Source organism: Lepisma saccharinum, chromosome 11, assembly GCF_977018435.1.
Source record: "Lepisma saccharinum chromosome 11, izLepSacc3.1, whole genome shotgun sequence".
Lineage (NCBI taxonomy): Eukaryota > Metazoa > Arthropoda > Insecta > Zygentoma > Lepismatidae > Lepisma > Lepisma saccharinum.
In genome coordinates, this window is record NC_139239.1 from 39,238,280 (window position 1) to 39,264,685 (window position 26,406).

The 26,406-nt window shown below is 36.3% G+C and overlaps 1 protein-coding gene across 4 annotated transcripts in view; it reads left to right on the forward strand.

The window, feature by feature from the left end:
• The window catches only part of LOC145994729 (homeobox protein orthopedia-like), a 131,858-nt gene extending 107,073 nt beyond the window's left edge, over positions 1-24,785 (forward strand). For 2 of the 4 annotated variants that reach the window (XM_083130935.1, XM_083130933.1), the window contains exons 3-5: positions 4,701-4,902; positions 10,081-10,257; positions 23,463-24,785. In XM_083130935.1, coding sequence (XP_082987061.1) covers positions 4,701-4,902; positions 10,081-10,257; positions 23,463-23,659 — 576 coding nt within the window. In that variant the 3' untranslated portion in view covers positions 23,660-24,785. The remainder of the gene's footprint in view (positions 1-4,700; positions 4,903-10,080; positions 10,258-23,462) is intronic. The other 2 variants (XM_083130936.1, XM_083130934.1) reach the window with 2 other exon arrangements.
• Positions 24,786-26,406: the final 1,621 nt, after the last annotated feature.

The following is a 26,406-nucleotide window of genomic DNA, read 5'->3' on the forward strand; positions in this document are numbered from 1 at the left end:
CTGTACCAGACTCAGAAACAAACCCGTTGCGCCTAAGAGAGTATGCAACACGCGCAACAAACGTGTTGTGGCATGTTGCTAACTCTGCAACTTTGCGAGAGGCCGAACAAGTCTTCGATGTTTGCCTCATCTTCTGGGTTTGTAAGATTCAAAGAGTATGAGGCGCGTAGCCCATTATTTCATTTAATTGATTACGGTTTTAGTGTCCCTCCTGTTGGAAACGATAACATGGATTCATTCTTGCATTATCTTGAAATATTTTATACACTGTATATACACACACACACACATACGCCTTTGAGTCGGAACGTAATTATTGCTTACAAATAATCATAATCTTAAGATACACCAAAGAACTTAACCTAGAATGGTAACAGTTTATTCCAAAATTTCTGACTAATATTTTTTTCTCTTAAATCGATTAAAAATTAACCAGTAACACACGCTGGATTTTTTGGTAGGAGGGGCTTGAATTGTAAAATTGAATATCACATAGGCTATGTGACATAGCTGCGTTCTAAGTAGGGGTAGTGGTAATTACACTTAATCTTTGTTGTAAAAGTATTTCAAAGGCAAAAATGGATTGAGTTGGTTGAGTTGGTGTTTTAAGTCGACTTTATGCACAGTAAGGCTAATCGGGACTGCACCTACAGTGGGATCCGAACCAATGTGCCTCTATCGAGTATTGAACCCGGGGCAAAATAGTAATCGAGGGTACTTTTAATGTGAATTTGCATTCACCACATTGGTTTTTCTCAAATTCTTTACTACTTCCATTCGAAAATTTAGAGTTTCTCAAAATTTCGGCAGGAGCAGCTCCCCCTCTCTCCCCCTCCTGCATACGCCAGTGCAACTTATTTGTTTAGGGCCACCTCGGCAGCTAGCCTTGAGTGCTGTGCTCAAGATCTCCTCCTGGAAAAGTCTGGTTTCGTTTCTCAAATTGGCCACAGGTGTTCCATTATGTTTGTTCCTTCATGTATTCGTCGTTAATAATCATAAGCACTATTAACCTAAAAAGATAACAAGCAAAATCAACTACTCTTGTTTTATAAATATTTCTATTCCTCTCTGGAAACGTATTTTTGGCAGGTCACCTAATTCACGGAATATTTGTGTAATTTTGAAGATAAATGTGATAAAATTTCTAACTCAAAAATGCATTAAATACAAAATTCCTTTTTTACTACATACGGCATCAAGCTTTTATTTGCATTAATAAATGTTGAAATGAAATACTGTATGGTTTAATTGTAACCCTAATAAAATAATAAATAATAACTTATTATTATTATTATTATTATCATCATCATTATTTGTGGTGGGGTATGTAGGATATTTGTAATCACGTTGTGACATCACTTCAAAATAAAAAAAAAATTAAAAAAAAGAACGAGATAGAGCCCTCCCAAAAGCACTTAGCTATCCGGGTTCCATTTTAAACTGTAGGTCCAGTCCTGATTAGCCTATCTATGCATAAAATGGACTTAAAACAAAAATCTAAAAAGAAACTCAAACAAAAGTATTTTAAATATTTAGCATTATTTCATAAAATGTTTTAAGAAATGTCTTTTCCGCACATTTTTGCCCGCGAATGTTAGTTAAATGCTACAGTGTGTATTTGATGTCCGCACGGTTGCTATCGGGATGGAGGCAGCCTCCTGCGAAGGGATGGATGGCGCAGGTTTCTCCTCGTGACAGCCAGCAAATGGATTTGGCTTCAGCCTCATCGCTGTATCGACCAGCGGAGGAGCCAGGGATTCCCTCCAACAAATGAACGCTGAACCGAGCCATTCCTTCACTTCAAGACTTTGCATAGGGGGAGGTCGGAACGTATAGAATCGATATGCTCCAAATCAAACCGTTCTGCTAAACAGTACCATCAGAAATCAAACTTCCAGTTCATGCCAAAGAGTAGCTTAAGATCATATCACCTTCCCAAATGGCCGAGACTGTGACTGTGTAGGTGTCTACTTCCAGATCCCCTATACTTATTTATTCATTTAATCATCTTCAACAGAGACAAATCTCCAATTACAGAAGGTCAGATCATCATATTTACATTTACATTTTCATGTACGCACACACACACACACACATACACAGCTAACACCCATCATCTCTCCCTCACACACTCGAACACGCACATTCACATATAAGTACGCGCATGTATTCACGGCATATTGCAATGTGCAGGGACAGGTTAAACAAATATCTAAATATATCTAATTTTGAAAATGCATTATATTTGGTAATATTAACAACATTATGTAGCGTAGCCCGGTCATGGAAACCTTCAACAACGAGTGAGGATTCGTCGTGCTGACCACACGCCACCCCGTAACTGGTTGGATGATCTCGGGCTGTTACGTCACGGGTTATTATTATATCAACATTATTCTATGTGAATCATTTTAATATACGGAAGAAAAGCGAAGTAAAAATGAACCAAATCAATCTACCAATAAATTATAATATATTAGCTACTTTAACATTTTTCATCTTTTACTGACACGTCAAGAGTATTTTTTCATTATAACCGCTGTACTATATTTTAGAATATAGCAGTTAATGTTCTATATTGGGTAATGCGTGAAAGTGAATTGTTTGTAAATTTTACTGTTTATTTCAAATAACTATTTAAATTCCTCAACCAGATTCATGTATGTAGGAAAAAAAAGCAAGCAACGAATGATTCGAATAAATGAACTATATGGTAAAAGTATGTGCGCAAATATAAGATTATAAATCTGTGCCTGTGTATATTGGAATTATTATTACTTTCAAAATATTGGCTAGAATTAAAATAGCGCGATATAAATGTGTGGAAAGGTTTGTGAGTTAACTCTGCCAATGAAGGAGTTATTTTACTTTCCTTTCACAATTTACGGCACATATGAGCATTATATATTTTCATGTAGCCTACGTAACAGTTGAACTTGGAAACATGTTAGGATCAAAAGATGCGAACGTTTTTGTGTACGTACAAGGATATAGGTTTTCTTACCTGTATTAGATGTTGTTCATTTATGAAAAGCTTTCAGACACAATTTATTCTTGTACTTATTTTTCTATAACCCATTTTCCACACTTGTAGCCTGATGTGTCAACGCGAAGGACAAGGGAATGACTTTCATATCTAAACTCCCCTCCCACTGGCCCGAGCGGGATAGGACTGAAATAAGAAAATAAATTAATGTAAATCTGAAGAAATTTTTGAAAAATTATCCTTTTTCAACACGTAAACACGCACTTTCACACATTTTCAATATGAAAGCCCATTCCCACTTCCTGAAAATGATTATTGGTGGTCATCGCCTAGTAATCAAGGTGTCCCTGGTTTGATACTCGACGGCGTCACATAATTGTTCGGAACGCAGGTTAAACTGTAGATTCAGTCGCGATTACTCTATCTATGCATTAAGTGGACTTAAAACACGAAAAGTTAAAAATTTTACAGCACCCTTCTGCTGTACACTTTTATGGAGAGTGCCCCTGAACTACATTGTTGCTGCACATGTAACAATTAATATCCACCATGTTTCTAACACTATGACTACGCTGCAAAAGGATGTTTTAATATCCGTTAATTACCATAAGCACTAACATATTAATATTCAAACCAGGTAAGGAGTTAATTTTGTGTTTCAGTTATATCCTTAGCATAGCGTGGGCAAGAGCAAAGGAGGCAATAAAGACCATTGACCTCTCCCCCCTCCAGTTAGTTATAATATTCAACTCTGGTACCAACTGAACGAAGCCTAGCAGGATAGGATATTTTCGTAACAGCCAAACTTCATTCTAATGTTAGACCAACAGTATTCATATGCTATGCAATATTTATAAATATATCTGCATTCAATTCGTAGGCTTGTGTGTAATGAAAGTTTTAGTTTAAGAAAAGTCGTGAATTTCGTTGAGATTCGGCTTTCCTTTACTTGGTGTAATTATGAGTTCGATTTTCGCATCATAGGTATGGCATGTATTTAAAATCCCAGTAAATCTACAAAGGAATGAGATCCGGACCTACGCATACAATTTGTAAAACATTGAAATGGAATGTGGTGGTGTCTCCCTGACTGGACTTAGATCGAGGCTTCTATCTCCCCTTTCTTTTAAATCAGAGGGTGTGTGCATGCCTATGATTCTGAGAGACTGTAACATACTGAAGTGCATGATTATTACATTATGTTATTGATGTTTACACAACTCGTTCAACAAAAATGTTCAATGTTACAGGGAAATTTTTAGTCGTGAACTCATGAAACATTTAACATCTCAGGTAAAAATACCATTTTTGAAATTTTTAAAACTTATGGTACTATTATTAGGTAATAGAACATGAAAATTAAGTTTTGATCAGTTTGTGCATTTTACGCTATCTTTGTTCTAGATAACTTCATTTTGTGGTTTTCTCGCCAGAATATTAATTTACTGAATTATCGACTACCATACTATGATTTTTTATATTTTTTTTCTAATTTGACATGATGAATGCGAATTTCTATCCGGTGAGGCCAATCCCCTCTAGTGCTGAGTATGGTCAAGGCAAAGCTACCCGATATAAAGTATATGGTATGAAAAAAAAAATTCCGATGTGAATTGTATATATAACACTGGAACACCACAAAGCACAAGTAAATAAATGTACTTTAAATTCAAAGAAAAAGGTTTTAATGTACTTATTTCCTTCTGCCTTTCAGGTGTGGTTTCAAAATCGCCGAGCGAAATGGAAGAAGCGGAAGAAGACGACGAACGTGTTCCGAACGCCTGGTGCCCTTCTGCCATCGCATGGTCTACCGCCGTTTGGTACCATGTCCGATGGGCTGTGTTCCTCCGGGATGTTCGGCACGGCGGATAGCCGCTGGGGTGTCACCGGAATGACACCAGGTCAGAATGCCTTCGGTAACTTTTATTTTGATACACAACTTCTGTCCTTGCTTTATCTCGCTATTTAATAGTTATCTCTTTGTATCCAACGGTCGCATACCAAATGTGGGGAGAGAGACCACAGACAGGCCCCAAAACAGTTTTTTTTGTTCTTAAGCTTATGCCGCAGGAGCGTAGTACACTGTAAAAAATAATGCACCAGAAGTGGTGGCAAGATGACACTCATTTTGGTGTTAATGTGGAATTGACGTTGTTTAGCACCATCTTTGGTGTCTTATTACACCACTTGGCTGTCAAACCACACGAAGTATGAAGGCCTTTAGAACTCGATTAGGTCAATTAGGTTGTTACATCACATTTTGTAGGAACTCATAGTGTACTGATAACATTACCTCCACAAATGACCGCGATTGTGAAAGTATGGAATCCTACTTCCACAAACCCTCATACGCACACAGAAAGCTAAATTCATTTTGCACCAGAAACGCATTGATTGATTGATGCATTAGTGTTTTTCTGCCCTATTCATAACTTTTTGTGCAGTATAACGCCGAAGTATGTCATATGGTGCAAGTGAGTATTTTTTTTCTATGTCGAGCTGTACTTTATTTCGTCACTTGTTCTTTTTTTGTATTTTTTTTGCACCTTCCTGCATCTTTCTCGATGATGCACTTGCACATGCATTTTTTGTTTCAACTGATGAATTTTCTTTACTGCGTGCATCTTCACAACATGTTCAAATGTGAACGCTTAGTTTTAGCTTTTACATAATGATAATAAACACCTTGGATTTGCAATGCACACATATGACACTTTCGTTATGGAAAGCATAATAATTCTCTTGGGACACTCGACGATCACCCACCACCTTTTATTAATTGGGTGTAGCAGAGCATTGGTATGCGACTGTTAAATTATTTTACCTCAAGGCAAAGGCTTCAACAAGCAGCATGTTTATGGAGTTTCTAAATGTTAGATTGAAATAAATCTCAAAGTTATGTAACTGTCACATAGTAAATTAAAAAATATATAAAGTTCACTTAAACTACTAGCTTTGTTCTACAAATTTTACCAACTTCATTTGATATTACTCTACCTTAAAACTACTTTTTTGCTGATTCTAAGATGTGATGTTCTACAATTTTTGTTAGATTCTATATGTTGTAGCATAGAAATATTGTAATGCAATGGTATTCGGATATCGTGATTCAAAATTCTAGGCTGTTTGGGAAGAAAACACCCAAGTCAAAAAATGCAATTTTACAACTGTTTATAATCTTTACACTGCCCAATTAAAAATTATACTAATACTAATAATATTTTCTGTAATTGATTCAGTGTGACTTAAATGATAGCAACAGAACAAGCTTATCATATTACTTATGTTTACAAGAACGTCACATTTCTGTTATTTGTGTCACAAGGACCTTCTATTATTTCTATATCTATAGTGTTCTATGACATCGATTAATACTCTTAGTTCCCACCATTGCAAGACAACACTTTGGAATAATGCGTTCAGGGACTTCAGATTTAAAATTATCACCAATCTCAGAAGTGAAGAATATCACATAACTTTTCTCCCCTTAGTGAACGTTGTAAAAAATACATTTTTAGTATTTAGTGAAGACCCTCCAATCAGAGTATATAGTTTCTTTAATTGTATTGTTTGTGTGTTAGTTAGTGTTGCTTTTTCAGTGTAGCAGTGATGTTGTAGTAGTGAAAACAAATGAAGCTTTGCATGAAGATGGAATATTGGAGATATATTAGTATCCAATGTCATTGTTAATTGTACAGTTATTTGAAATTATGTGACTCATATCTCTCATAACAATATATTTATAAAAAATTGATTTCTCCAATAGCCACATCGTGACTTTTAATCTTGTATAAAGAATAATTATATTGGTCTGTTGATTCAATGTAAAATTGTAACTATTGATTTCTACCGTTTAACAAACAGGCGAGCAGTGTATCACTATACACGACGGAAAAGGCACCTAATAACTGTAAATCTGCCACCGTCAATTACCCCCAGGATATGAAAACAAACGTTCAAAGTTAATGCATTGATAATGGAGTAATGCGTTGCAAAATTGATTTTTAAACTTCGGAATCAGTGCATTAGTTACGCACCACGTGCAATTCGTTATCGATTGATTATGCACGTGCAAGGCATGCCATAAAGAATCAGGCAGGTATTAACATGAATTCTCGCTCAGAGTGCTTCATCAATTTGTTATGACGTCTCTCTTCCTCACTCGAGCGGACGACGGTTCTTTTCTCTCGCATCACTTGATTTGTAGCCTCCGGAAATGCACAAATGAATGTTCGTTTAACATTTATGATCACATTATCAGCTGCTGTAATAACGTATTCGCAGTGCTTTCATAATTTATAGCCTTTAAAGCAAATGAGATGCGAGTTACCACCATGTCATGGAATGCTTGGTAAACCGAAGCTGCAAACTGTGCTTTATGTAAAATTACAATGAAAGGATGTCGATACGGGCACTGGATTTGCTACTAACAGTTAATTTAGCTACCAACATTTTATTACAGGTACCATGACTGTATATAAGGGAGGGGCTAGAACAGGTCCAACTCTGAATGGGTAAATACATTTTAAAAATTCTATGTTATCACCTGTAGAGGAGAGTCGTCTAAAATGGAGACACTAACATATTTTGGCCTACCGAAAGCAAAGTTATCAATGGGAAGAACAAGTTGCAATACTTTTCTTTTCTGCGTTGGTCCTAGACTATCAGGAAACAAAGTTGTTTATGTAAAAAATACCTTAGGGGAGGCAGGGAAAACATTTTTCTGGAAAATATGCAATGTCCTCGTTTTGGTCAACCGGTTAGGTAAAATTGGGTTCATATGAAACATTGTAAATTCGAGGTCTAATGCAAAATTTGGTTACAAAAACTTTTTTGAAAGAACAATAGTCAAGATAACCATGACAAATATATTAACATTATAAGACAGGAAGTATTTTTGTGATTTATGTTTTTTTAAACATCTACACTAACAAATAATCTCTTACTTATGCTCAATTTAAACACTTAATAAACAACATGATAACACAGATTTGTCTGAGAATTAAAGTATAGACCTAGTAGGTAAAAACATATTTCAATATTGGTCGGTGGACGACCCCGTTTTCGGCTACCCTCAACGTTCCCGTTTTATCAGACAGTGACGGACGCTAGAAAACATGGCGTCTCTTCACACATATGTAAGGTGACCTATCATGCAGTAATGTCAAAATCTAACTTCAAACTAAAAGAGTCAATGTTGTACTTACCAAATTTGAATGTTCAAAGGTGACTTGATAAGACCCAATAGAGTGTAGAGACAAAATCGAAAACTTTTTTCACGAAAACTTGAAAACGTAGTAGAAAAAAGAATGTCGGGCTACCTCGTCCACGACTCAAACTGGCATATAGACGGTCAGGAATGGTAGTAGCGCGTTGGATCCCCAGATAACAGCACTAATCAGCTAGAAACCCAACGTCCCCATTTGACCTGCCGTCCCCTACTCTTATTCGCTAGTGTACATTAGGCTAATTAATTTAGTATATTTTCCTCCAGTGACAGAACCTTTAAAATATACAACAAAAAGAAGGATCATCGTCTATAAAACCATACCAAAAAAATGAGAAATATAGAACAATAGGAGAATTTAGTATAATGGAAACACAAGCAAAAGAGAAAGAGATAGAAGTTGTAGAACTGGGGACAGAGGTGAAGTGATATACCAGTAACAAAAACATGAATAAGATCAATGATGCATGAAGAAAGGAAGAATAGAGACTGAGAAAAGAAGACGAAAACACATCAAAGGAAAAAGCAAGAGGGAACAAAATAAAGTATAAAATGGGAGAATTTAATTTAAAAGATAAAATAATTACAAAAAGGGCTACATGTTGAAAAACATGAGATATTTGAAATGTAATAAAAATATAACTAAGCACCTGTATAACTTGATCTATGAGTTATAATTGGACTTGTTTATGGGGTAGACAGGTTGTTGTTAGTTCTGGGTCTTCACATATATGAATTCATGCCTGACTAACCCATTTGAAAAGTACTGAGGGAGGCCCATTGCCAGTTTCAACATTTGCGAACCTTTAAGAATCTTTTAAACTTATATAATCTTTAATCATTACAGATTATGTCATGAGAAATTGCGAATTCAGGGGAGTCGAGGGGGTCCGGAGTTCCCCAGAAAGACTATCAAGTAGCTACTAAAATTAAATATTTAGAATATACTTGTTTACCAAAAATCCAATATGCTGAGCAAGGCAAAATTTATTTTATTTTAAAACATAAACTAAAGTTTATGTTTCAACCTTCTAGCAAGGTCTTCTTCAGACTGTGTAACAAATACAAATGAAATAAAGTACAAAACAGGAACCTGGTGGAACACCTGGAAAGGAATGTTCCAGATAAACAACTTTCTAATATTCTTGTGTTCTTGTAATATTCTTGTATCTTCCTGTTTTGTAGCCTACCTTATTTCATTTGTATTTGGTACAGAGTCTGAAGAAGACCTTGCTAGAAGGTTGAAACGTAAAGTTTAGTTTATGTTTTAAAATAAAATGAATTTTGCCTTGCTCAGCCTATTGGGTTTTTGGTTATCATGGAAACAAGGCTTAATGGTTTTAATAGTTGTTTAACATTTGTTGTATAATCGATGATTATTTATTTCCTCTGAAGTTATTGGAATGCAAGGATTTTATTGGGATTATAGGGCTTCTAAGGACAGTAACAAAGACGATTTATGAACACTGCAACTTTTGATAATGTGTACATAAAATAATAATCAGGAACTTTACTTTTCTTCAACTGGATCTAACATATTTTTTTTGTTATTCAATAAATGTTCTATTATTTATCTATTTGACATTAATTTCCATACCAAGGCACTTCTATTCATTCAAATTTTGACGATCTTAACTACACGTAAACATATATCTATTCTTATACCATATTTTTTACCTATTATTGTAATAATAACAATACAATATTGATTAATGTAATGTTTCAATTAATGTTAATATGATTTAATTAATTTCATTATTATTATTATTATTATTTCTGAGACACTTGTTTAGAAACCCTCCTTCCGAAATATATTTCTAGATACGTGCCTTGTCATGAGAGCTTACTTCTACCACCTTTCTTGCAGGTTTGGGGCAGTTGAGCCAAGGCAGTGTAACCATGGGTGGTTTCGGCCAGTCCATTGGCCAGCTAAACCAAAGCACCACGTTGTCGTCTGGTCTGAACTCGGGACTACCTATCACGTCCGCCATGTCATCGAACGGTTCCACAGTTTATCAGACGCACTACGGCCTCAACTCACTCGGTAAGGTTCTTCTCGAAAGAGAGGAGTAAGTAAGAGTTAACGGAGATCGTTCAAATTAGTTTCAGGTCCTGCAGTTCAACAATTGCAATCTCGATGCAAACTTCTCTCCAGTTTGCAACCAGGTGAGTTTCTGCCTGAAGGTAAGAGTGAGGTTAGCTTTCGAACGGTTGGCCCTGCTCAAAGACTTGTTTTATAATTTTATACCCAATTAGTAATACATAGGGATATTCAGTAAAAACATGCAAAACAGGAAGTAGGTGATATATACCACAAACAGTTGGAGATAACCTAGTTCAGTTCACGTCAAATTCCCACATGTTGGGTTAATCGCGACGATGAAGATGAATGATGAAATGGATGAAGGAACAAGAACGTTCAGAAATACCTTAACGTGGGATCTGTGTCAGAGCGAAGCAGTTCACGCTGCTGCGAAGGAAGATAATTGCAGTCGCTTCCCCCTCCACGCAATCCCATTCCCTCTCACGTGTTCATTTGTGGAGCCGTCTCGCGTCACTACTTGCGCAGAGACTTGTTTTCGTTCGCTTCCTCCAGAGATATACGGTACAGAGTATTCCGCTCTTCGCTGACCCCTTCGCCACCGAGAGCGGCCACCTAAGGAAATTATTTCCTGCTTTTCTAAAGTCCTAAATTGCCGGTAAGCATTAATATATGTAATATAATTCAATGAAAATTCATTTTAATTTTAGATTGACGTTAGTGGAAAAACACCTCTTCAATTTCAGATCAAACATGCTCAAGTTAAGCCTTATTTAAAATACAGTAGTTGTAAATCAGTTACTTTAATCACAAAGTATGTTTAATTCAGATACTTACAGAAAATAATTTTCCGAACATTAATAAAGGTTTACATAGAACACTGAATAAAATAATTTTAATGGCGCATATGCTAAAGCCAAGAGGATGTAGTCCACTAGCGCACAAAAATGTGAAAGTGTGCGCTTGTGGTATATGAAAGGTGCCACGAGCGCACAACATCCAATGCTGCGTTGCCACATCTATGATTGTGTAATGACTAGGTTAGGTTAGGTTAGCTTCGACTATGTCTCTGGGATCTGCTGGGGTCTCCCTCCTTCTGCAGCGATACATTGACCGTCTAACGAGGCCAAATTCTTTATGAGATAGTGAGGTTATTTAAATGGAATAGGGTGTTATGAATATATACATTCACATAATATATGATACATAATATGTCAACTTATAAGGACCCAGCCGGGGTCCCGTGAAAGGCAAAAACAGTTGGCACAACGTGGCAACATTGCCATGGATTTTGTGCGCTCGTGGTATACATGTTTAACCAAAAGCGCACGCAGCCTTTTGTTTGTACGCTCCCGGCCTACGGCCGGTTTTTCTATATTTACTTCGATTTCATGTTCGGTGCGGATTCTGGAATGGTTCTCTGGTTCAGACGTCTCAGGCCAACGAGACACCGAAAAATACCAATAGGTAAGAGGCGAAAGTGTTCGGAGCGTGTTGGACATGCCGCCTCTACAGAAAGAGCCACATTTCTGCCATGGTACCGGACTGGAAATGATATTTGTTAAATGGGGGATGTTTGGTCAAGCTTTAATTGGTTACTCGTGCGTTTAATAACGTAATGACTATAGGAGAACCGAGGGGGTGCTTTCACCCCACCCCCTTTCTTCGAGCACTGCCATAGTTTTAATTAGCGTCGTTACCAACCCTTGAGTTACTGGGGAGAGGGCATGCTATATGCACTTTTGTCTTACCTATGATACATTGTTATGGATTATTGGGTAATGCGTCCACTAACGAGGCCTATGATGGGTTGAATGTTGGTTTCCAGCTTTACTTGTTTTACAAGAAATGCTCTTTTCATCATAAAGATAACATTTCCTTCTATTTAAATATTCTATTTAATTACATATTATATATGTGTGTGTGTAATTTAAAACATATGAAACTAGGATCACAAACTAGAGCAATACTATTTCATTGTTACAGATCAAAGCACGTCCATTTCGCCTAGCCAACCTTCATTTCCTCCGGCCAATTACTAATGTAAAGGCTACTACTGTCTTCAAAATATTCTTATTGCCAATCCAGACAGTTACAAATCTAAGATAACCAATTGTGGAGTAGAAAGCCCAAGAATAATTATTTTATCCTGGTCTACCGTCCTCAGATTTATTTGAACCGAATCAGTTGCGACAGAATACACCAAGGTTCACTTATTAATTTGAATTGCTCTCGACCGACTACAGTTGCGGGGGTCTTGTCTGATTCTCATGGGATCAGCCTGATATTCGCAGGGTCTGTCTGGTTCCCGTTTGCCAGTTTTGATGAACAACTCTGGAGTTCAGACAATCTACCTGCGTTTCATTGAACCAGCGTTAGTGGTAGCTCACTGAGTTTCACTAATCGGCTATGGTTCAGGTGGGCAAGCTTGAATTTCAATGAATCAGTATGATTTTTGGTGGGCAAGTTTTAGTTTTGATGAGACAAGCCTCACTCCAGCTTACACTTACACCACCTCCCCTTACTCATTCTACATAAAATTTACATTTATGCATGATGTGCGTGTTCTATAATTTTCTTGTTCTATTACCTTCCATAAAGTTTCATTATCTGTCTTACTACTTTCGCCATCTTTTCCAACAGTTCTCAGGCATTTGTTTACCAAGGTTTGTAATTCAATTATTTTTTTCTCTGTTATTCGTCATGTTTCACAGGAATAGAGCAAAATCGAGTTAACATTTGTATCAAGGACGCTTAATTTTGTTCTGTCTGACAATTCTATTGATTTCCGATGAGTGTATTTGTACTTCCTTTGGCTTTTTGTATTCTCCTACTTCAACTTCGCTTACTATCGATACTGGTTAGTTATTGGTTTTAAATTCTGCATGCTCTTTTCATTTTCTTGTTATGTCTTCTGAGTTTGGTTCATTTGTTCGTATACCAATTATACCTAAATGTTGTTCTTTTTACATGCAGCGCTTTATAAGTGTGGATTAATGTGTATAAACCATCGCAGCAAGGTATTTTCCTCTCTGTGTGAGATTGAATTGCTTCTCTTTTTTCTTCTTTAACTTTTCGCATTACCCTCAATTCCCAATAGTTTCTTTATGTGTTCTCTCCATCATTTTGTTATTGTTCTTTGCTTTTTATGAACATTTTCTTGTATTTCCTTGGATTATTTCATTTAGGGTGTACGGGTGGTTAATCTAGAGCGTCAAGTATCAGTGGTAGGGTTGCTTCCTTGTTGTCCGGAACTTAATTTTTCCAGTATTTAACCTCAACGTATTGGACTCTCTTTTGGTCCATTCATCTTTATGGTATACGCGTACATTCGGATCACCCCTTCATACTGAAGGGTCGCCAAGAGAACACGGAACAAGAGTAGCATGGTCATACAAAGGTATGCCTTGTTAAAGTGAATGTATCTTCGTATAACATGTTCCGGCTGTGTAGCTCAGAATGCGTGTGAAACTACTGTGTTACATAAGACCCTTGCACATTCTCACAAAGTTGATCTTTGCACCCTGTTCGTGCCAGCGGACGAAGACTGCCAAGCAAGGTGGAGCCTCATTTTCTACTTTTCCCACGGAGAAATGTAAATGTTTTCTGTTGAACGGATGGACAATCGTCCCTTGAATATATATATATAGCACACCTTAACACCTCGTTTCATTGACAACGATAAGTAATTGAGCGAAGGGTACTAATTTGCTTCTCAAAAAGAAAACTAAAGGGCCTCCCCTGCTTCATACGACAGTCCCACGTGTAAATGTGTCGAAACGTTTTCAACAAAACTGACGAATAAGAACAGGGTGAAAGAGCAACCGATAAAAAGCCAACCAACTACCTCTTGTAACGAGGTCGTTTTCTTAACTAAGAAAGGAACGACGTATGTTAGCACTAAAGCCCAAGAAGGAAAGAGTAGTTTAATTATCACGCATTAAGTGGGTCGTATATCATGAACCTGCGAACTACTGTATCTCTTCCAAACAACCAAGTCGAGTCACGAATTTCACAGCTACGAGCCAGAGCTATGGCGTGAAAAGTTTAAAGGTGTTTTGTATGAAGTATTCACAACACGACGCTGCTATGCAAATAACACATGCCTGCTACAGAGGATGACTAAAGGAATAGAATGCGTGTAGAGTTGCTGTAATGTTCTTCTGTGTTTGCTTACCCGTGAAACTTCGCCACATTTCCACAGGTTCAACACCTGCGTTCTATCTTCTTTTTTTTCTCCTACACTCTCCATACGAAAGTGTGACTTCGGTGTTGGGTATAGGCAAATGTAAACTTCACAGTTTCTCGAGGTGTGGCATGAGGAACAAAATTGCAATTTGTTCTTGAAATATCTACAAAGGAATCCTTGTTCGCTTGATTCGTTTTTTTTACCTTCAAAAATGTTTACAGAAGAAAACCAGCAAATGTAACAAAGATTCTCAAAGAACTGTTTAATAATAACGGCGACTGACATTCATGAACTTTTCATATTTGTATGATATATATTATAATCATTATTATTTAAAATAAAATACACACTCCCACAAGCAACTAATAAAAACATTGAAAGTTGCAAAAGTTATTTTCCTTCCTCTTCAAATTGGCAACATACAAGCAAACGACGGTAACGAAAAACTCTCAATGTAATGTATTTTCTTATTTGAAAGAACAAGAAAATTGTTGAAAAAGTAGGCTAATTGGAAGCATTTTCGAAATCTCATTTTTTAGATTAGCATTATTCTCTTGGATACCTTTGTTTTCAGCCTATTTATAAAGAATATTCGGGAAGTGTCATTATTTTTAGAGAAAGGGTATTAACGTAAAGTCTGCAAGGGACGCCATTTGTAGCCATACCGCCATTTAGCAACAGACAGAATTAACTATTTTTCCAATGAAGTAGGTTAAAAACTATATCTAAAGAGCATTTCGTTTGTTTGAGAGCTATTTGTATCGAACCTGAAGAGTTTTCAAGGTTTTCAAGATACGCGAATAGCCAAATGTGAAGTATTTGTTAAAGTAAAGAATATCGTGGTTTACTGCAGTATAAGAATGACTACCAACTCTGGCTCTAGCTTATTCCAAAATCGAAATTGTGTGAATGAAGAAAACCAACATGAGAAAGTACCAGAACCTTGTCTGTGTTGAGAATTGTTCACAAATTTTGAAGATCCTACGTAATGTTCCACAGGTTAGAGTACTTTAACTGTTTCCAAATTATCTTAGGGTATTTCCAGTTTGACTAAAGAATACTGAACTGTATTTAATTGTATGTTTTTAATAGTGAAAGTTACAATAAGGTTTGTCAATACTAACTACAGGAGTGGTATTACATACTAGCAGGAGAGGCTCTAGTCCTCTTAATCTAGTCCTTTGAATCCTTACCGACTCAGTGTCGTTGAACTTGTAACTTTTGAGTATACATTGAGTGAAATGTTGTAAACATTCTTAAATATAACTTCGTTGTGGAAATAACGCTATTGTTGATGTGGTTTGGAGTAATCATATTGCACGCCATCATCCGTCCGAAAGATGAGATAAAGCGGGACACCTGGGAAATGAACAACATCCTAAAACTACACAAAAAATGTAATTTTACTCACATTTTTGGGCATTAAGTATTATAAGGAATTCAGAATTAGAGGTAAGATTTCACCGCGAGAACGCCATAATATTCTGTATTCAAATGAAGCAGCGTTTCTGATGGGTCAACTCTATTTTATGCCTTTCTGGCCATCTCTGGAAAGAAAATCTCGCAGATATCCATCAACGCCATCTGGAATAATTAAAAATTTTCAACAGATAGTGCCATCAAACAGTTTATTAATTACTCATATAGGTTATTGAAAATTAAGTCTCTCACATACTCTAAAAGAAGAACCCAGACTACTGTAAATGCATGCAACCTGGGCAAAATTTACAAATTCAACGTTAAAGTGAACAAAAATATGCGCCTAATTTCCAAGCACCTGTTGAGTAGAACTACAAACAGTGAATGTTAGTTATAGTGATGGGTCGTTCGTGAACGAGTCGTTCCTTTTGAACGACTCCCTCTTGGGAGCTGTGAACTGCCCGCTCCTTCGGGGTGAACGAGCAGTTCCTCTGTGGTCGTTCACCGTTCCTAGGAGTCGTGAGCTTTGCGTGTGTTGACAGCCGCTCCGGCAGTTCCCGCTCCCAGTCGTTCACTCCCAAGTACCTGCGAGAGAGAGAGAGAGAGAGAGAGAGAGAGAGAGAGAGAGCGAGAGCGACCGTGTTTTGTTTCTGCTTGCTGTATTATTGTTGTGGCGGTTTTCCACAGAGAAATGCGCGCCACTCTATTTGTAACAACAATACAGTAGCGGAACAACAAGGGAATGGGGGATGGGCTGGTTATTCACTTTTAACACTTACTGTGACATGTTTTCGCAGCGTGAGAATAACTGTAAAAGGAACTTCGCAGGTGGTAACAAGCTCCGATGAAACACACAGGGTTCCTTTTTTGTGCTCTTTTTTATTGAAATGTCTTTCAATCGGCAGAACGCCCCCAACTACTATCGTAAAGAAAAGGTGGGTCCGGGAGGACTGGGGAGAGCGTGTGAATTAAAGTGCTATTATTTGCAATCCAAGTATTAGCGTTGTGTCCTCCATTCTCTTATGGGTGTTTGTTTGACCGTTTATCCAAATGCATGGACATCAGTAACTGGAGGGGCAAGGGGGCGACGACCCCCTGAAAAATGATTTGCAAAATACAATTGTATTCAACACATATTATTTTATTTCAGTCGCAGTAACTTGTTCATTATTAGAATGGTGTAAAAGGAGCATGACAATTTCACACTGAAGGACTGTCCCACTATTACGTGGATAAATATGACTCGTTTGCTTCCCTCCAGAAAAAATATACTGTGTACGTCCATGTTTAATTGTCACAGTTAATCTAACGGTACGAAAATGCATGTGACGCAACGTAAGCAACGAATCCAACCAGACCCGTAGCCAGAAATTTCATTTCGGGAAGGGGTTCATCTCTTATCAGCAGCCGCCATCTAAAGGAGAAGATAGGGGGGTGTAGATGCTATGAAGATGTATTTCTCAGTATATTACAACTTATTATACAAGGTGTTTAATCTTGTGTGGGGGGGGGGTAAAATTAATTACCATAGTACACTAATTAAGTTACACATTTGTAGGATTTCGGGGGGTTTCAGTCTCCCGAGCCCCTCCCCTAGCTACGTACCTGAATCCAACAAAGAAGACTCAGAACTTACCTAACACACAAAAAAAATACATATAAGTTGAAATACATTAAGATCTTCTCCCCCCGTCCCCATCAGTCTTCAATGATTTCGCACCCTGACCAGTACATTGTTTCCTTCCTGCTGTGTATGTTCTCTTCTTTTTTTTCATGTGGAGTAGTAGGCGAAGTTCCCTCTCTCTCTAATCCTTTTCACTCAGAATAACTGCAGCAACAATCCTCTCCTCCCCCTTCGCTCAATGCACGAAAAAAAAACAACCTACTAGTGGTGTCGGTCGTTCCTTTGAACGACTCTCTCAGTGAGCAAGCTCCAGCTCGCAAAAAAAGGAGCTGCATCGTTCCTTTGAACGACTCCTCGTGAACGACTCCTTGCGGTGAGCGAGCTCCGGTGAACTGACTCCCGAAAAGGAACGGCCATAACCCATCACTAGTTAGTTACTTCGATCAATATTATTATACTGTAGAGATCTATCAAACAAGAGTGTGGATTGTCCAAAATTCTCGTTCCAAACTCAAAATTCAACGGGTGATTGCATTTAGATAGACATTGTTGTCTTAAACATATTTCATTTGAGCATCAAGTTGTACAGAAAACAGAGCATCTTAGTCTGGGGTCAAGAATGTTGATTGGTTAAGTCGCGATCTTGCCACCTAAGGTTCCGCGTTCGAGTCCTTCCTTGGATGTGGGTGTTCCTTCAACGCCCCTTCGTTCATTTCATCAAATGATCAATCATACTTGCCCTCACAATTAGCCTAATTTAGTGGAAAATGAGAAACACACTAAGAATAGAAAAGAGGGTTTGTTTTGAAAACGTTAAATTAAAGGGATGTGTTAAACAAACCAAAAAAGCATGTATAAGTAATAGTATTTCAAGCCCATTTTTTAAAAAAAGATATGTATGTTTTAAACGTTTAAAAGAAATTGTTTTAAACATTTTTGTTTTAAACATGCCAATCCTACCAGACGGAGCTGAAGGTTGGGGATACTTTTGAACATCAAACTATGAGCGATAGTAGATTACGGTACGTAGTATAAGCTATAAGGTGATATTTATTGATTATTATTGTTGTAGTCTTTAAAATGAAACATGCAAAAGGGCTAGTGGGAGCAGAAGGAACAGTAAATTTAGACTAAAAAATTATAAAATATTTAAAATTAATGTAAAGCTGAAAATTAGATACTATTCCTGAATAACATACTAAAAGTTCGAAAAATCTCATGTCTGCATCGACCAAATGATAATTAATTATAACTTGCAAATTGTTTTTATAGTATTCACAGTGCAGAGTTATTTGACAAATAAAGGTATTAAAAAAATTATTTTGCGAATCTATGACAATTTCTCTTTCAGATTACGTTTGTTCAAAGCTTGGGGGTATCATTTCAATATATGTAAAATAGCAGATGCAGTTGGCATTTGAATCCGCTATATTTGTTTGACACAGACATGAGATATTTGGAACAAGTAGTATTTGTTCAGAAGAGTCTAAAGTAACTATTCTCCAATTTTCAGCTATCCACAATTTTTGTCAAATCAGAAATTTTAAATAACTTGACTAGTAGCAGTTCAATTTATGCAAGTGCCACTTTTATGTCGAATATAGCCGTAATTAGACCTGCTTGCCACTGATAGGGTGAACACATAAAGATTGTGACGAGATAATTTTTCGTCTTTCGTCAACAGTAGGTATGTCAAACTCGTGGGACTCATATAATCAATACATTATATGCAGATGTAAGCTTTGGTCCTAATTATGTACATTTGTGTACACTCAACAATTTTTTACTTACAAATTCCTATTTCTTCATTCATAGTTCAAACAAATACTCACGGGTTTGTAAATTTATATATATTTGTTCAGAATCGTGGATTTCATACAACGTATAAACGAAACCTTTCTAAAACAGAAGAAGAAATGGTAGGCCTAACGCCATTTAAAAAATTATTTTAAACGCAAGTTTGAATCAATATATTTTAACATTTTAAAAATAAAAATATTATTCATTAATGTCGTGTTGTCAAAGAGAAAAGTAGTTTCGCAGTAATTTATTGTACAATTGCTTACAAATATTTTAATCATATTTTGTTGAATTTGGTTAATATAATTCTTGGTTATGTGTATTATTTCAACTGAATTCTGTTGACGATATTGAAAGCAATTAATGTCCTAATGCACTTCAAAGGGTTTCAAACCAAATATTATGTATCCTACATATACAATCCCCAGAATAGATATCTATCCTTTTTATATATTTCAAAAACAATGTTATTATCAAATCAAATCATTAATGATATAATTTTAAAATTGATTGACGTATTGAGGTATTGATGTAGCTATGTATGATATACTTCTGCCAGACAAATTAGGAATATCGATATCATTTTGATTAGAGGTGAAAAAGAGTGATATTTGTAGAAATCCGAATTGTTTTATTAGAACTATTTTAACACCCTAAATCTAAAATGCGAGGTTTTATTTGTTTTCTTAAATTGGTATATCAAAAATTTAAAAGAAATTCAATACACTTCCACAGAAATTACACTTATGTTTTACTACCGTATACAATCCTAGGGATTGATACGCTACTAATTCTAAAAGACTTGAAAAAATCTCTGTTCACGATGCATTATAATAATATTAATTCCGCTGTGTTGCAGATTTGGACCTCGAGCTTTATAATTGGTATTTTAGTGGTCCTAGATAAGAATGGCTCACCGATGGCAGATAAAATCGTTTCTATTTGTATGAATAATTAACAACTATCCCTCACATTTTTTTGTTACTTATCCACTGTTAGTGCTGTCCATTTTACTACTTCTAATTTTTGCGCAGTGTAGGCTACATCCGAATAATTGTAGAAATTACGACGAATAAAGAACTCTAGCTTGGTGTTCAATGTGGTTGATTTTACTAGCATACAGAACGCAAGACGAACGCAGACCAACTTCTTAAATGAGTCTAGCGAAGCAAATACGAGGGTGAGTCAATAATTATCGGCAATACAGTTAGAATATAAGTTTTCTGTTGGCAGCATTGTCGCTTCTTCGCATGCATTATCAGACGTAGTTTCTGCCGCTCACTTCTGCACAAGTTTGAAATTGCATTGTTGCTGCTGAGACGTTAACAATGGCAGCTACCCTTTCTAATTGCACCAAAGAACAGCGTTCACCAAGGGCGTATTTAGGAGGGAGGATAGTCCAAAGAGTCCGGACCCCTCCAAAGACTTACTAAGTACTAAAATTAAATAATGAATTTAGTATTTGTTGTATAATCGAGGGTTAGTTATTTATTTCCTCTGGACTTATTGGAAGGCAAGTATTATATTGGGATCATGTGGGGTTGAAGGACAGTACCAAAGAAGATTTCTGCACACTATAATTTATGATAATATCCACAAAATATTAATCAGGAACTTTACTTTTCGTCAACTGGGTCTAACCTTCTATTTTGTTATTCAATAAATGTTCAATTCTTTATTTATTTGACGTTAATTTCCTTGCCAGGGAACTTGTTGTTATACAAATTTTGGTGATCTCAACTACACGTAAACTAGATAATGATACGTGCTGTTATATCTATATTCTTATAAAATCTTCTGTGCTCGTTCTGTGCTGAGAGCCTTCATGAATTTCGGCCCATGACACATCTTCAGCCTACAAAACAATGATCACTGAATGCTACTCTTCTTTGGTTCCAAAGGAAAGCAGAGCGGCCATTTTTAACGTCTCTGCAGGAATAATGCAACTGACCAAGCAACTTCAAACCTGTGTAGGAGCAGGAGTGAATACCAGAAACTACACCTGGTAATGCATGCAAAATAAAAGTCAATTCTGCTAACAGAAAAACAAATGTAACTGCATTTTGGATAATATAATCGGGTGTGTAATAATTGCAGACAAATCGTTTTTTTTACTATTGCTGTGTATGAAATTAAAAGTACGTTACATTCAGCTATTTTTGTTTTTTATTTGCTATTATAAGTGTTAATTTCATGTTCTCTTTTTAAATGTTTTTCACACCAGTTACATCATTACATATTTATATTACTATTTAACATGAGAAAACTGTGTAATGAATTGTTTGCATGTTACTAACTACCGGTAATATTCAATGCACTAGTAGAAATATGCGAAGGGAGTATATTAATTTATCGGACAAAGTAATTATAAGTTTCACTACTTTATTTTTGTGGAATAAGTGAACAATGTTTATAATGCTAATCTTTTGACATATTATAGGTTCTTGTTCCCAATACTTCAACACTTCAATCAATCTTAAAAACAGATTAAAAATAATTAACTTTACGTTCAAAAGACAGAACGATTATAAACTAGCGCAAAGAGATAATATTTGACTCTCACTACAGGCATAATGATCGGAAGAAGATTTAGGAAATCTTAAAATTGCAAGAGTCCTAATATCAATTGAACAGCAGTAGAACAAAGTGCGGTTCGCTTTCTTCAGCGTTTCAAGCCGAAAATTGAAATATTTTATTAGCAATATCATCAAAAATTTGGCCACATTTATGCAATTGCATAGATAATCAATTGTAATCTCCAAGCTAAGGAACTACTTTCCAAGGATGGAACTTTTTTTTTTAAAACAAATTGTTCCTGCGTGGAAGATGTATTGAAGTGTTGAATACAATCATATACTATTCAGAAAGAAGATGGGCTAAATTATAACGTGCCGAAAGATGACAAGCGTTTTGTATTATTTGTAATGATATGAATAATCTCGATTCCTACAATGGTTTGCATGTTAATACAATAACACAGACGATAAACATTGGACTAAAACAAGCAGAGGAACAAGGTCTAGAATTGAATGCTACTCCCTATATCATTCCTTAAAAGCCTTAAAGGCTTTCACTTGGTTTACTTGAGCATAGTTTCTTTATGTAACAATAATAATAAGAAATGGAACATTCCTTAACATAACTATAGCTTGTAGACATTTTTGTATTTCTGGTTAGTGATAGTGTTACTAATGTATCTCTCTGAAATGTAGCTTCATAGCTCCTCTGCAGTCGATGCATTGCTCTATAACCTTCTCATTTTCTTGGCTTTTTGGTAGTAGGTAGATTAATATGCATTCCCAATATTTTTCCCAGAGATGGTTATGGTAAGGCTTTTATTTTTCGGGTTTTCAATGCACAACAGATTCACTATGAGAAAACCTGGCGACTCTGTATAAGTTTTTATTTCAAGAATGAAAGTTTTCATCATTATAAATTGTTTAGCTTTCTAACACGATTTGAGACTTGTATGGCAAATAACCCGAAATATGCTTGCCTCTATCATAACCTAACACTCATTTAAAATTATCCATTTCTAGAAGTGCACCTATAAAATTATATGTTCTGAATCAAGCAAGGTATGCAACCAAAATTATTCAATTTAGATTCAATTATATTTCCTAAAGGAATCCTCACATTATCGCATGCTCACACACATTGACATCAAACATGTAAATGAAATTTATTATAGTCAACAGTACACATTTGTATGGAAGCCAAAACCACAAATTGTGCTCTCTGTGCCATTATTAACTGTATCAAATACATGAAATTGCTTAACTAAGGTAAACTGAGAATATGGATGTTATGTTATTTTCATTTATTTAATAAAAAATTCAAAATTACGTATGTGTGATAAATATAAAATTTCAAAATAATATCTTGCTCGAAATAGTAACTGTATGAACGGTTGAAAACAAACATTCCAACTGACCATGAACACAAAATATTTTTTAGTTCCTCGTAACATAGCTTAATTGAAAGACAGTTCAAACAATATTCAGAGGACATATTTTTTCACATAAAACAATGTGCAGAATTCACATGAGCATAACAATGAGAAATTTGCTGCGTAGGTGCACGCTAGAAACATTGCCCCTTTGAAATTCTGGTAGTAAGCTTTCTTAACCCGCTTTAGAAGGCATCTCTCACTGACACCTGGCCTCTACCGGACAGGCACCCCCTTGAATTCCAGTGGGTTGAGTTCGTCATCGCCACCTAACGCGGGGTCCTCCTCTCCTCCTCAGATCCAGTGTTCTATGGGCATGACGGGAGTGACGCAATCAACTGAAGACATGTGGCGTGGAAACAGCATAGCATCACTCCGGAGGAGAGCCTTTGAGCACAGCGCCACCATGTCCGTCTTCAGATAAGCCAACAGCTTGCAACTAGTATACGTCAATCACTCGAAGCCAACAACCAAGGTACATGCCCACTCAAGAAACAGCCAAAGGATTTTGTAAAGCTTCAAACCTACTGTAATGAGTTGCTGTGTGAGCAAACTGACATTCGATTGGTATACGTATCTTAGTACACATCAAGTTTTCTTTGTGTGTGTGCAATTAACAACTAATAGGAATTAAAGTACTGGTAACATGGTACGAAATGTATGAAACGATTTACCTGTATTTAGCTCACTTTTTGTTTGGGTCACTTGTTTAGCATTGTCAATGCAGAAACCACCTGAATTAAACAACTCGCCAACTCAAATGTTTGAACCCATTTGAAATTTGTGTCAACCTTCATAACGCCATAAGCTTAGAAAACGGCAAATTTCACAGCTAGGATAATCTGCAAACCTTTAAAATCTTTTAAAATAAGCTTTCCTGGCTGCAAATGATGCAGAGATTTTCTGGAGTTAGCGAAAAGATCAGATTCGTGTAGGCTTCCGAGAGCTGACGTCATTCTCATCTTCAGTAATGAAACTAATCACTGTCACTCGAATCCCTGAAGATGAGAGTGACATTAGCCATTAAAAGCTAGAAAGCCTATCCGGAACTGACACTTACATCCCTGAAGATAGGAGTGACGTTAGCGCTCAATCCCTGAGAATTAGAGGGCGTTAGCTCTCAATCCCTAAAGATGAGAGGGCTTTAGCTTTCAATCCCTGAAGATGGGAGTGACGTTAGCTCTCAATCCCTAAATATGAGAGTGGCGTTAGCTCTCAATTCCTAAAGATGAGAGTGACGTTAGCTTTCCATCCCTGAAGATGAGAGAGACGTTAGCTCCCTATCCCTGAAGATGAGAGTGACGTTACTTCTCAAAGCTCAGAAGCCTTTTCGAAACTGTCATATCTCGAGAGAATCTCTTCATATTTTTTTCACCTAACAAATAAAATCTTATACAACTGAAATATGATTTGATGCATTTTGAACAGCCTCTCTTTCCTTTACATTCTGCATTGGTCACAGGTATTTTCTAGTTGGAATATTCTAATGAATCGAAATGCCTAGGTTACTAAGTTACGAGTAATAGTTTCAACAATGATGCCGAGTTTTTTTTTAAAAAAATATATAAAAACAATTCAACAAGCAATACACATACATAATAGCCTACGTAGACAATATTTCTATTAAATATTGCACTAACAATTTTTAAATCATAATTCATACAAGATAATCTCTCCGTTTCGTATGAAAGTGCATGCATATCTTAGTTCTAATACATAAATTTAAAAGCATAATTATATTAGTTCCACTGCAGCTCAGTGGAGAATCTAGAACTGTCAGTTTGTTCACAAGGAAATTTATTACATTCACCGTCAGTATACGATTTTTGTACAAATATCTTCTAGTGACCTTCCAAATAAGTATACCATAAAGACTCAAGGAAAATGTCATTTAGAGAAGTAAGAAATTAAACAATAATTTTTAGCTGATCTTCGAATGGAGATGTGATGTTTCATTTCTTCACGGCTTGATCTAGCCATTCCATGTCAGTGATTTTATCAACATTAAGCATGTTTGTGTGTGTTAGCTTTAAAGAGAGACTCTTCCAATGAAAGAGAAAATCTTTGTTTCTTCTTAAATAAAAAAAAAATCTCGATAGATGTTTCGTTATTACTGTGTATTATTTCTTATTGATCAGTGCAGTCACATATGTCTTCAAAATAACAAGGAAAAAATGTAACTATTTTTAAATCTTTGTTTTTATTTATATACATAAATATATACTGTGTATCAAAAGTGATTGTGCGAATGTAAATAAGTTCAAAGCAACTATAAAGTAAACGAGAGCGTGAGTGGAGAAAATGTGTTTGTCATTTCAGAAGAAGAAATACAAATAAAGTTTTAGGTTTACAATATCATGCATCAACCCTCCTGACATTCTACTGTAAAATGGTGTACCGCTAGTTTTTTGTGGTTCTTGTCACATATGAAATGTTTTACAAGCCTGGGTTGTGCAATAAAGTATGTACATAGATATCTTTGCAAGAAATTTTATTCCCTTCCTTCCAAAGAATGCTAGTAAAAGGGGTAAGTACAGCATGGACGTTTCAATGTGGCTTACACTGATCGTGGGCCCAACTGGCGGCTGACCTGCTCCATCTGTGCACCAATCGTCTTCAAGGGTGTGTGCCTCTATAGGTGTCTACAAGCTCAGTTGCGAAGTAAAAGCTGTAGGGGTAACATCGCTATCCCGTTACAACGTTGCCAAGCGTACGTCTGGTTTTTTTTTTCAAGTTGTTTCTATTAGCTTATTTGGACAGTGTTTTTGTGTTTTGAGTACTAATTTCCCGTGCTTTGTGTACTATTGTACAACTTTTATCCAGTAACGGCGCTCATCAACTCTCTCTCTCTCTCCCATTTTACAGTGCGTTTGGGAACATTCTGTGTATCCGATGCTCATTTGTTTCGTCCCGCCAGCAACTTCGGTGCCTTGTGACACGAAAATGCCCGATGTTAGTCGAAGAGAATTAAACTGATCGCTGATTCGTTGTTTCCCAGCCGCCAGCTGGAAATGCGACCAGTATAGTGTTCCTCTATTTTCATCTAAAGTTGTTTTTCTAACTTGCGACTGTGGAAAGCGTGAGGCGCTTTTTTTTTAAGGCATGCCCGAACAAAGGTGTGTGCACATTTATTTTTGGAGATCGCAGTATATGTTGTAAGTGTGTGTGTGT